Source organism: Vulpes vulpes, chromosome 10 (assembly GCF_048418805.1).
Source record: "Vulpes vulpes isolate BD-2025 chromosome 10, VulVul3, whole genome shotgun sequence".
In the NCBI taxonomy this organism is placed as follows: domain Eukaryota; kingdom Metazoa; phylum Chordata; class Mammalia; order Carnivora; family Canidae; genus Vulpes; species Vulpes vulpes.
In genome coordinates this window covers 88,166,569-88,180,398 of record NC_132789.1, presented here as the reverse complement: position 1 = coordinate 88,180,398, position 13,830 = coordinate 88,166,569, and the positions used below count along the sequence as shown (strand labels likewise).

The 13,830-nt window shown below is 36.4% G+C and overlaps 1 protein-coding gene across 17 annotated transcripts in view; it reads right to left on the bottom strand.

The window, feature by feature from the left end:
* ARFIP1 (ARF interacting protein 1) overlaps window positions 1–13,830 on the bottom strand; it is a 133,211-nt gene that overhangs the window by 112,492 nt on the left and 6,889 nt on the right. For 5 of the 17 annotated variants that reach the window (XM_072724836.1, XM_072724841.1, XM_072724835.1 and 2 more), the window contains exon 2: window positions 5,600–5,679. The exons of 8 other annotated variants lie outside the window; for them this stretch is intronic. In XM_072724836.1, the coding sequence (XP_072580937.1) occupies window positions 5,600–5,677 (78 nt within the window). In that variant the 5' untranslated portion in view covers window positions 5,678–5,679. Of the gene's footprint in view, window positions 1–3,221; window positions 3,250–5,599; window positions 5,680–13,830 lie in introns of all 17 variants that reach the window. 4 more of the 17 variants (XM_072724830.1, XM_072724832.1, XM_072724834.1 and 1 more) reach the window with 2 other exon arrangements.

The window sequence follows — 13,830 nt, the reverse complement described above, 5'->3', positions numbered from 1 at the left end:
TAATCTGTCTTATATTTTCAACCAGGTGCTACCTGAACACTGCATTTCCAATCTTCCCCCAACTTTCTCATCCTGTTAATCTCATTTCTATATCAAGCCAATCTCATCTGCCAGCTACCACTACAACCACATTTCCTTCCACTCTTTCCTCACTGACACTCAGCTGTAGCCAGAGAGCCCTCACCACTGTTCCTCAAACACACCAATCTTATTTTTGCCCTTGTTTCCTCTTTCTGGAAAGTTCATACTCCCAGATTTTCACGTGACTCTCTCCCTCATCTCATTCAGGTTTTTGCTAAAACATCATCTAAGGGATCCCTGGGTGGCGCAGCGGTTTGGCGCCTGCCTTTGGCCCAGGGCGCGATCCTGGAGACCCGGGATCGAATCCCACATCAGGCTCCTGGTGCATGGAGCCTGCTTCTCCCTCTGCCTGTGTCTCTGCCTCTCTATGTGACTATCATAAATTAAAAAAAAAAAAAAAAATTAAAACATCATCTAAGAAGGGCCTTTCTTGATCAACCAATGCAAATCAGCAGTTTTCATTACTCCTCAGCCTCTTATCCTGCTTTATAGCAGTAAAGATTACATTATATTATAAAATTATTTATGTTTTTAAAAAAATTTTGAGACCAAGAGTGAGAGAGAGCAGGGGGGAGGGGCAGAGGGAGAGAGAGAGAAGGAGACTCCCTGCTGAGCAGGGAGCCCCAACATGGAGATCATGACCTGAGCTGAAGGCAGACGGTTAACCAACTGAGCCACCCAGGCACCCCTTTTATGTATATGTTTAACATCTCTGTCTTCCTCCCCAATGTTTACAACATAAAAGTTAATTCCTCTGGACACTCAAAATCCTTCCATGACTTGGACTATCTTCTTTCCACCAATTAATTATGCTTCTTCAGGTACCCTATTAAATAAAAAATTTTTTCACACTTTCTCATACACGTCTCTCAATTCCCTTTCTCTATGCCTTTGCTCCATCAGTGACCATCATCACTCATATGCTCAAATTCTACTCACACTCTAAGACTCAGTTTAAAATGCCACCTACACTGATATTCCCGGCTGACACTCCTCTGAACTGCCACAATTTTTATTTGTACCACTCTAAAAACATTATTACTCTACATTTTATTTATTTTAAAATTTCCTCTATTGGGGCACCTGGGTGGCTCAGTGGTTGAGCATCTGCCTTTGGCTCAGGTGGTGATCCCAGGTTCCTCATCAGGCTCCCTCTGCTATGTCTCTGCATTTCTGTGTCTCTCATGAATAAATAAATAAAATCTTTTTTTAAAAAATAAAATTTCCTCTATTAATCAAACTATATCTCAAATGCAGGGTCTGCATTCTTTTAGAACATCATAAAATAATAAAGTGAATATTTGTATATATTTTTTGGATATTAGGAATTTATATTAGTATTAGTGTTACTATATTGAAGGACAGACAGAAAAGAATAATTCAGGCAATAATCCTAGAACATGCTAATAAATACCTAACAACCTACTTTTCTTTCTTTCCCTTTTTGTTGTTAAAAATATACTTTATTTGCTTTTTTCCCCAATATCCTTGTTTCTACTTTTAAATAATTTTTCCTACTTTTTCTTTTTTTTTTTTTTTAAGATTTTATTTTTTCATGAGAGACACAGAGAGAGAGAGGCAGAGGGAGAAGCAGGCTCCATGCAGGGAGCCTGACGTGGGACTCCATCCCAGGACTCTAGGATCACACCCTGAGCCGAAGGCAGATGCTTTTAACCACTGAGCCACCCAGGTGTCCCAGTATTCTAATACCTTTTAATTTTAGCCATCCTTATGGAAGCATAATGGTATCTCATTGTGGTTTTCATATGTGTTTCTCTAATGACTAATGACGTTGAGCAAATTTTCATATTCTTACTGACCATTTGAATATTATCCTTTATTAAAGAAGCCCTTTTTCTAGAGGCCTACATGAGACATAGGCAGAGGGAGAAGCAGGCTCCATGCAGGGAGCCCGATGGGGGACTTGATCCCGGGTTTCCAGGATCATGCCCTGGGCCGAAGGCAGATGCTCAACCGCTGAGCCAGGCGGCCCTCCTACTTAGTTCCTTAAATTCATTTATATCTTCCACTTTTATCTGGGTTCAAATCACAGCTCTGTTTTTCATTAGCTATTTTAGCCTTTTCAGGTCTTTGTTGCCTACTCTGTAAAATGAGGGAGAATATCTCAAATGCAAACAGGGTTATTATACTAATAAATGAGATAATATATAGGTAAAACCCAGTGCAGTGTCTAGCACCTAATAGACTCTCTGTGAATGGTGCCTATTAACCTATTATTTCTTCTACAGATACAGAATCAGCAGTTTAAACAAATTTCAAGGTATAAAGTTTGAATATTAAAAACACAAAGAACAAAATTCATCTTCATTTGCTCTAATTAAGACTGGACTAGAATACAAAGCAAGCCACGCTCATGTTTTCTTTCTTTTTTTTTTTAATTTAAAAAGAAAAAAACCTGATGTCATTAAAAAAAAACAAACCACCACATAAAAGAAGAAAGCATTTTTGTGGACACTGATGAGATGGATATTTTAACAGAAACATCATTTGGTTAAGAGTTAGAAAACTACCCTAGGTACTACAATAAACTAGCTGAGTAATCATGAGCAAGGCAATTCACCTCAAGAGACCCTAAACAAACTCTTCTTGTTCAGGGTTAACAGTGTTTTTGGCTTGGAGTTTTTGCTTTGTTTTTTCTTTGCTTGTTTTTAAAGATTTTATTTATTTGAGAGCATGCATGTGCACACCCGCAAGGGGGGGTGGGGAGAGCTCTGCAGAGGAGGGAGGAAGAAAGAATCTGAAGCAGGTTCCATATTTAGTGTGAAGCCCAACGAGGGGCTCCATCCCAGAACAGTGAGATCATGACCTAAGCCAAAACCAAGAGTAAGACACAAAACTGACTGAGCCACCCAGGTGCTCCTTGCTGTTGTTTGGTTTTGCTTTTAAAGAAATCAAAACTATCACCCATGTTCTCATATTCTATTCCTAAGAAACCAATAACCATATATCCTTTATATTAGTAGAGTGAGAATTCATTCACCAAACTGGCCACCAGTGATGCACCAAGCTCAAAGATTAGTCTGAATTACTGAAAAGTCTGATACATGGAACACTTAAGAAGTTAACAGCCATAATACATAGAGATGTATTCAAGAAAAATTCTTGTAAGCAAATCTCACCTCCCCAAAAATGTTTTCATCATGAATTCTGAAAAAGAACAGATTTAAATTAGAATACCAATGAACTGAGAATTTTAAAGATTTATTTATTTATTTAAGAGAGAGAGTGTGCAGGGGGGAGGGGCAGAGGGAGAAAGAGTCCTAAGTGGACTCTCTGCTTAGCATGGAGCCTGATGCAGGGCTTGATCTCACAACCCCAAGATCACAATCTGAGATAAAACCAAGGCTGGACGCTTAACTGACTATGCCACCTAGGCACAACATAAATGGGAAATTTTAGTCACAAAATATCCCTAAATCTTACTTTGGTTAACTATAAACTCATACAGTACTTTTAAATTTGCACATAAATTCAGACTATACCTATGCAGCTGGTTTTTTTTTTTTTTTTTTTAGACAAATTATAATATTTCCTGTGAACACTGTACACTGGGTATGGCTAAAAATGCAGGGAATGCTTAACATGTATTTTAATGTTAATATACATAGAAATTTTCACAATGATTCCTTGGCAGTGGTTTCCTTGAAAATCATCACCACTCAGGTTTAACTCTCTATTAAGCAAGAAATTTCTTGTTTAGTGGGGAATCCCTGGGTGGCTCAGTGGTTTAGTGCCTGCCTCTGGCCCAGGGCGTGATCCTGGAGTCCCAAGATCGAGTCCCACGTCGGGCTCCCTGCATGGAGCCTGCTTCTCCCTCTGTCTGTGTCTCTCTGTGTGTCTCTTGAGAATAAATAAATAAAATCTTAAAAAAAAAAAAAAAAGAAATTTCTTGTTTAGCATCTATGTGACATTCACATAGCCAGAACTCACAGTGGTAAACCACAAACACGATACTTTCATTTATTATGAATCTTGTAATTGCCTTGGCTGCTGATCCTTCCTGTAGCACACATGCATCAAACTTCGTCTGATCATCTTTCAACAGTACAGATTCAGAAATCTGATCATAAAAAAACAAACCCATGAGTAAAGATAAATACAGTACACATAATTCCCTGCTTCTCTGAACGACTATAATTAAAACAATGCTTTGACAAATAGCAAATAATCAAAATATTTTAAATCACAAAGAATCCTGACTCCTCTACAGGTAATACATATTTTGTCAACCAGAACTCACCTTTGACTTTTGGACTAAAATTAAATTATCTAGCTCTAAATCCCATATTAAAGCTTTCACACAGATTCACAGGGTCTTGGCTTAGTCGAAGAAATACTGCGCCTGGCACTGTGCATATATATTGACAGCAACCTGGTTCAGAAACACTGCAGCAGGAGTCAGAAGACCCCACGTGGTGTTCCAGCCTTGCCAATTCCTCTAAGTCAGTCACTATCTCTAAAAGTTAAATATGTTCAACAAATAATGGGGAAAATAACAGTTGCTGAATGATACCAAATTGTTCTAAGGTTCAAAGAGGAACAATATGAAAGTGCTACTCTGTAAATTATTAAGCACTATAAAAATGAGAGGTTTTACTAGTATTGGGTATTCAAAAACATCTGATAACTTGAATTTATTTATTTGTTTTAATTTATTTTAAATTTTTTGGTTATTTATTCACAAGAAACACACAGAGAGGCAGAGACATAGGCAGAAGCAGGCTCCAGTAGGGAGCCTGATGGGGAACTCAATCCCAGGACCCTGGGATCATGACCTGAGCCAAAAGCAGATGCTCAACCACTGAGCCACCCAGGTGCCTCTGAAAACTTGAATTTCATAGAAAATTAATTTTTTCATATCTTACTCTTTAATGAACTAGAGGTTCACAGAACCATCAAAGAAGCAGTTAGAACCACTTGCAGAACTTCGGAAAAAAAAAAAGAAAAGAAAAAGAAGGAAGAAGGAAAGGAAAGGAAGGAAGGAAGGGAGGGAGGAAATGAGGGAGGAAGGGAGGAAGGAAGGAAAAAACAAATCTCTACATGGTCCAGTGCCTATCACTGCAGCTTCAGATTTAGTGAGTCAAAAGCAAAGTCCAGAACTCAGGTTTTTTTTTTTTTTAAAAACTCTACACTTGGATTCTGATGCATACCTAAATGCAGTATACAGGGAGAGAAGCTCAAATATGAACCTATTACTGTACTATTTCAACAGAAACCTCATTTCATGTTTAAATTAAAAGCTATAGCTTGACCCAAACTTTTACATCCATCTTTATGTGACAAATGTATTTTAGAATTGCAGATGCCCAAAGGCAAAGAGTAACTTACTTCCCATTATGAAGAAATCTCTCTTCTCACTCCTTTCCTGTGTCTATGTGTATAAAAGAATTTACTCAGAATGGCACATGTTTAGATCAACTGAGTTAGTTTGGCAGTCTAAAACTTTGATTGAAGTGGGCTGATTTCATAGAAATACATAGAAATACCACCCAATCACCTCAGAATTAGACTTGACTTCTTCTGTGCCTGGTTTAGATGCACCAAGAGTTGTAGTATCATTGCTGCAGTCAGACATACCTAAAAGTAAAATGTGTTAAGCACATATTAAATAATTTAGTTAAAAAAGTTGTATAATCTCACCAATATTCTTACAAATATTCTGTAACATACTAATCTATTTGCAGTCAGAATGTGCTTTGCAAAGTGATCTACAATCACATGAGTATCTACTAATTATAACAGGTAACAATTCTAAAAAAGCAAAAATCCAAAAAAAGTATTTACGCAGAATGTAAAAATACAGACCTCAACTAAGAAATAATTCTGTAAAATCATTTTATTTTTATTTATTTTTTTTATGTAAAATCATTTTAGATATGAAATAGTATTAAAAGATCAAAGGGTCAACTTGATTTGACAGATCAAACTCATATCCAAAGATCTGAAGCGAAAATATTATTCATAGCCTACATAAACACAAAGTTTTAGACCAGAACTCAGACCTCTTCTACTTCCCTGGCCAGTGCTTCTTCGAAACTTTGATATGAGTGTTCATTCTCTAAGTGAAACACTATACCAAGATTTTATTAAATAAAATTTTAATTAGAAAAAAAAGTTTAATGAGCTATTTTTGCTTCTAACTTATTCAACACCATTTAGAGAATACCAACTATATATGAACTCTGCTAGGCACGAAGGAGAAAGAAGAATAAAACCTAATTCACATTCTATGAGTACTCTGAATCTAGTCAGGGAGACATAATTACAAGACACCATGTTCGGTACTATAATGCAAAGAAACACATTTTTACTTTTGAAATATACTGCAGAGAACAATTTTACAATTCATCACAACTTCATCAATCACATGGGTATTTTATCATCTACATCACCACAGGAAAAAAGGTGAGTACCATATAAGATATTTTAAGAGAGAGAGAAAGAGACCATATTCACATAACTTTTATTATAGAAAAGTGTTATAATTGTTCTCCTTTATTATTGTTAACTCTTAATGAGTCTAATTTATAAATTAAACTTTATCATAGGTATGTACATGTAGGAAAAAACATAGTATATACAGGGTTTGGTACTATCCAGTTTCAGGCATCCACTGGTGGTTTTGGAATGTACTCCCCACAGATAAGGGGAGACTACTATAAAGAACCATTAAAGAAAAAAATATAAAAACCAGATTGAGAGCAGAAAAAAGTCATGAACAGAAAATTCACATACACACAAAAAATATTAAAATTGCCCTCCAAAATATAAAAATGTTCAAATTCATACATAATTAGACAAAGTGCAAGTTAAAACAACACCAAGATACCATTTCTCACCTATTAGACTGGCAAAAAAAATATTATATTTAAAATATAACAAAAACATTGTTAGTGAGGAAGTAAGGTAAAACAGACACTATCATATATTGCTGATAGGAATACATATTGGTACAAACATCCTGGAGGGAATTTTGGTGATGCCTAAGAATATCATATATGGATTTATTGTTGGACCCAGTAATCTCATTTCTAGGAATGTACCCTGCAAATATACCTCCAACAATACAAAAATACATAAACATTACTCTTCATAAATGTAAAATGTTGGAAACACCCTAAATGCCTGTACATAGAAAAATGATCAAATAAACTATGGTACATCCAAAGAGTGGAGTACTATGCAACTGTAAAAAAAAATAGGAAGATCTCTATGATATGCAGTGATTTTCAGGACATTTTGTTAAGTGAAAAAAGTAAAATCCAAAAATACTTCATATAACTCTTTTGTTCTTAGTTCATGTAATAACAAAGGGATATATTAAAGTACACGTTTCTGCTCATTAGAACAAAAGAAACACAAGGATAGACCAAACACTAAGGAGATAGGTTTCCTACAGGGATTAAGTAGGAAAGGAGTGAAATAAAGTAGGAAATGGAAATAAGTCCCAGGGATAAGGAGGGAATGACACTTCTCTGAATACATATTTGCAAATAATTCTCATTCTTAGGACCATAGTAATAATTTCACATACCCATCATTAAAAAAATAATTAAAACCAACCAGGATTTGAAGGGAACTCAAAATAGTATAAACACACCAACAAATGAACCTAACAGTAGTATAAATGAATAACTATGGGAAGGGAAGATGTAAGGGGTAAAGAGAAAGGGAGGAGCCAGGGAAGGAGGAAAGAGTATCTTGACTAGATACCTTTAGGCTAAAGGCAAAAACAATCATATTTAAATGCCGTTAATCTAGTGAGTGATCTGGTTTCTCACAAGACTATGGGTTAATAATTCTGATATCATGTGTATACTAGAACTGAACAAATAAGGAGTGTCTGGGTGGCTTAGTCGGTTCAGCATCTGACTCTTGATTTTGGCTCAGGTTGTGATCTTGGGGTTGTGAGATTGAGCCTCATGTTGGGCTCTTTGCTGGGCAAGGGGCCTGCTTGAGACTCAGGATTCTCTTTCCCCACCAATCTTTCTCTCTCTTCCCCTTAAAAAAATTTTTTTTGAACAAATAAGTAAAAAGAACATAGATACTGAGAGCTAGGTTTCTCACTGTTGGAGAAAAGTTATAAACAAAGAAGAGAGAAATGCTAAAATGAACCTTGTGGTGTTGGACTGGAATTGGAGTTGTAAGTATAAACTCATGGTTTTTAATGTGCGTATGTGTGTGTTAGCATGCATGTATGTTTGTGTAGTGTGTGCTATAGGTTTCCAGGCTTTAATCAATAAGAAGGCCTAGAAAGACTGATACCCAGCAACAATGAGTATACCTGGTGCTTGGATCTTGGTCTCTAAACACCATTCTCCAATAAAGGAACCCCAGTTCTTTGGGAGAAGTGGTTGATTCTAAGGCTGGGGCAGGGAAAATACAAGATGAGCCTGAAGCTACTTCTGGTGTCAGAAAGTAAGAAGTTAAAAAAACAAAATAAAACAAAACATGAGAGTCTATCAAAAGAACACAGGAGCCAACCTGAAGGATTCCCTAATGGCCAATTCTGGAATAAACTGAGCAACAAAATAAATGATATTACTGGATTTAGATCCATAGATTAAAACAAAGGAGTCCATACTGATATAAATAAATAGCCAAATAAATAAGTAAACAAGGATAAAGAGACAATACTTCATACAAGAGAATTTCAATTAATAAACAGAAAAGAGGGAAACCGAATCACCATATGGCAAATATCACAGTAATAAATATTGCAGACAAGATCCACTGATAGATGCAAAGATTAGAGGGCAAAAGTTTGAGGAGAAACAAGATTTACTTAATTCCCAAGTATCACTCACAAGGTACTTATGAACTGAAAAAGGAAAGATAATAAAATGAAGGAACTTACAGTTCATAGTGAAGAAACTCAACAGATCTAACTTAACCAAGTAATCACAAAACATCATAATTCCCTTGAAACACTGCACTGAGAACGACACTACTTTGTTTTTCTGATATACTTGCCAAAAATGCATAAGCTCAGTCCTATCATGAGAAAATATTGGACTAACACAAACATGTATTGTATGTTTCACAAAATAATTCATATTCTTTAAAAATGTCATGTTTCCTAGGTAGGATCCTGGAACAGAAAAAAGGGCAGTAGAAAATTTGGTGAAAGTCTAATAAGGTCTGTAGTTTAGTTAGTAATATCACAACGTTAGTTACCTATTCTTGATAATTATAGTCATGTAAAATGCTAGCATTCAGGAAAGTGAGATAAAGAGTATAAAGAAACTATACTATTTTTGCAAGTCTAAAATGAGATCAAAATTAAAGTTTTTTAAAAACAGGAAGAAATTCTGAATAAAGGCAGAAGAACTGCCCTCAGATAAAAGGAGGAAATCTCTTCCACTGAGGGAAGAATGAGAGGAGGAAGGAACCCCTGGAGATAGTAGAGTGGAATGGAAAACAGAAGAAAGTTAAGGCAATTCACTTTTGCTGTCTTCTACTTTCTTAAGAAATAGGAGTTGTTATCTGCTCCCTTGTGCTTATCAGCAGCACCAAATAGGAAAATATATCATTATCATTCAGCTCAAGAAAAGGCCAAATAACCCCAGGCATATAGGGAAAACAGGAAATCAACTTTCTGAGAATTACAAAGATAGGTACTAAATCTGTGTTTTAATCATATTCTTGAAATGCTCTGACCTTCTTCACATTTTTTTTCAAAGTTTGTTCGCAACTTTCATAACTAATATACACAGGAACAAAAAGATTTAAAAAGTTAATGACTTGTAACTTGTACTTTTTAAGTAGTATTTTTTTTTTAATGGATGTATTTATTCATGAGAGACACGGAGAGGCAGAGACATAGGCAGAGGGAGAAACAGGCTCCCCGTGGGACTCGAGCCCAATGTGGGACTCGATCCCAGGACCTCAAGATCCTGACCTGAACCAAAGGCAGACGCTCAACCACTAAGCCACCTAGGTGCCCAGTAGTGTGTTTTTTGATCTTTACATAAATTCAGTTATCTTTAAAAACTGTTTTCAAAAAAGGGGCACCTGGGTGATTTGGTCGGTTAAGCATCTGCCTTCCACTCCGGTCATGATCCTAGGGTCCCAGGATGGAGCCCTGTGTCTTCAGGCTCCCTGCTCAGTGGGGAACCTCTATTTCCCCCTTTCTCTGCCCCCCCTTGCACCCTTTCTCTCTCTCAAATGAATAAATAAAATAAAATAAAACTTTTCGAAACAGAATGATAAATCACTATTACAAAACTATCATTAATGCTCAGGTCTCATAAGCCAACTTGTACTGCAGGCCAAAAATGCCTCAAGTCATCTCTGGGGCTCTACTTCTATAAATCAGCCAGAGGTATTCATTAACTAATGAGTGTAAGAACAAATGACCTATAAAGTTAATTATTAATTAGTATTTGTAAAAAGTGCATAAATAATATCACCTAAAGTTTATAATTCATCCAACTGTTTGGGGTTGTTTTTGATTTTATTATTAAAATCACATTTTAATTTCCATAAACTAATAAATCACATTTTAATTTCCATAAACTGAATAAACTAGATCTATGCAGAGGGAAATTACATAAGAACTTTAACTGGAATTTAACTAGGAAGAATTCTATACCCTACAATACTTAAATGCATTTAGATTCTTCCTAGGAACCAAGAAAGAGAAGCCAGAAGGTACTATACTAGATTTGTCAGGATACTGGAAGTAGAAACAAAAGATTTTGTGGATACCAGAAAAGAAACACTGCATTTAGTTTTCATGATGCCAATGAGTGAAAGACTAGAAGTCTAACACTAAAGGATAAACACATCAGTCTAGATAATTCAAAAACAGAAAGCTTTGATAAAATATAGTTAATTCTCAATTACATGTAATAATGGGAAACAATTTAAAAATCAATATTCAGGGGTGCCTGGCTGGCTTATTTGGAAGAGCATGCAACTGTTCATTGGGGTCATGAGTTCAAGCCCCATCCTGGGTGTAAAGATTACTAAAAAAAATTAATAAACTTAAAAAAATCAATATTCAACTATTCCCATCTCTACCATCATTACTAATTTTTAATCAAGTAATAAAATTAAAAGTCTTATTTTCCCCATTCAGATTGTGTTACAGAGAAACTAATGAGAAATAAAATGGTAGGATTTTCAAAACTAATCTCTGAAAAGAAAACTGGGTGTAAATAAAATCTCAATTATTTAATGTATTGCAGCCTCATTCTTCATAGATGACTAGTTGAGTTCCAGAATATTAGCAGTAAGGCCAACCAAGAACCAAAAGAATTGGAGTACTTTAATTCTGTTCCTAAATTCCAAAACTATATAAAATAAGCCCCTCAATGTTCACAGGTAATATTTTTCAGTGGAAAAAAGTTCAGAGCAAATAATCTAAGAATACAGCTTAAACATAGATACAGATTGTTACATATAAAATATTTATAAATATATGCATTTACGTGAGTTGGTGTATATTTTTTAGAAGCAACAGCAACAAGAATGAGCACACACAGTTCCCAGATATTGATTTCTTATACCATTCTCCAATAAAGGGAACCAGCACTCCTTGGAGAAATGGCGGAGTCTAGGGCTGGGGCAGGAAATATAGATGAGCCTGGAACATCTTATAGTGCCAGAAAGTAAAAGATGTGCTAAAATAGAAACAAAAACAAAAACAAAAACAAACCCCACCAACAACAAACCAAACAAAACAACAAAATCCTAACAATGATGCGGATATGTCAAAGGAATATAAAAACCAACTGAAAGAGCTCCCAATGGCCAAAGCTGAAGCAATCTGTGGGGGAAAAAAAAAAAAAAAAGTTGTACTGGATTATAAGTCAAAGTGTAAAGTAAATACCCAAGAGTCAATATTTATATAAACAAATTAGGGACAACTGGGTGGCTCAGCAGTTTAGGGCCCGCCTTTGGCCAGGGGCGTGATCCTGGAGCCCCAGGAAAGAGTCCCATGTCAGGCTCCCTGCATGTCAGGGTCCACTGCTTCTCCCTCTGCCTGTGTCTCTGCCTCTTTCTCTGTCTCTCATGAATAAATATTTTTTTAAAAAATAAACAAATGGGATCCCTGGGTGGCGCAGCGGTTTGGCGCCTGCCTTTGGCCCAGGGCGCGATCCTGGAGACCCGGGATCGAATCCCACATCGGGCTCCCGGTGCATGGGGCCTGCTTCTTCCTCCGCCTGTGTCTCTGCCTCTCTCTCTCTCTCTGTGACTATCATAAATAAATAAAAATTAAAAAAAAAATAAACAAATGATTGACTCAGTTAATAAATGAAGAAGATGAATTTCCCTTGCAGAAGAATTCCAAAAAATTCACACATAAACTCCACTATTAAGGAGATAGAGAATACAACTACTACTACTTATTAACCATGTAATACTTCTTATAATAGTGCCTTTCTTCTAGAACGTACAATATGGAAAAGTGGGGGGAGGAGTAACTTTATAGAGGACAAACCTGATAAACTTTATAGAGGTCACATCTCAAGCTAGGTGACCAAGGTTAACAGCAACAGTGGTAAGGCACTCTGAGTATTCACTCTTTATGGATGATGAATATGTCCCTTTACCTCTGTGGGTTTTCCTCCCCAAAACACATTACCCAGTCTAATCCTAAGAACAGCATCAGATAAATCTCAATTAAGGGAAAGTTTACAAAGTACCCGACCAGTAATTCTCAAAACTATCAACCTGAATCAAAATCAAAGTCTGAGAACCAGTCAAAACCAAGATGGCACATGACACTAAATCTAATTTGGTATCTAAGAACAGAAAAAGTTCATTAGGAGAAAACTGATGGAATTTGAACAGATTAGTATGTATGAATACTAGTTCATGAGTTGTGACAAATGTACCATACTAATGCATATGTTAATAATAGGAGAAACTGGCAGGGGATATACAGGAATCTCTGCACTATCTGCAATAATTCTTTTTTTTTTTTAAGATTTTATTTATTTAGGGATCCCTGGGTGGCGCAGTGGTTTGGCGCCTGCCTTTGGCCCAGGGCGCGATCCTGGAGACCCGGGATCGAATCCCACGTCGGGCTCCCGGTGCATGGAGCCTGCTTCTCCCTCTGCCTGTGTCTCTGCCTCTCTCTCTATCTCTCTGTGACTATCATAAATAAATAAAAATTAAAAAAAAAAAAAAAGATTTTATTTATTTATTCATAGGGACACAGAGAGAGAGAGAGAGAGGCAGAGACCCACGCAGAGGGAGAAGTAGGCTCCATGCAGGGAGCCCGACGTGGGACTCAATCCCGGGTCTCTGGGATCACGCCCTGGACTGAAGGCAAAGCTAAACCTCTGAGCCACCGGGGCTGCCCTGCAATAATTCTAAAAATCTAAAACTATTCTAAAATAATTCTAGAAATCTAAAACTATTATAATATAATCTAAGAGTCCTGTGCTATATTTTATATTATTATATAAGTTATCATATATGATAATTTTTTCATGCACTTACAGAACAGTATAACTATCAATTTAACTATTTTAACTACTATATTTATATATATTCATATTCAAAATCCTGTATTATAAAACTTCATGAATTGACATCTACTTCGAAATTCAATCAATATTTAGGTATTAGGGGCAGCCCCGGTAGCTTAGCGGTTTAGCGCCACTTTCAGTCTGGGGCCAGATCCTGGAGACCAGGGATCCAGTCCTACGTCAGGCTCCCTGCATGGAGCCTGCTTCTCCCTCTCCTGTGTCTCTGCCTCTCTCCCTCCCTCTC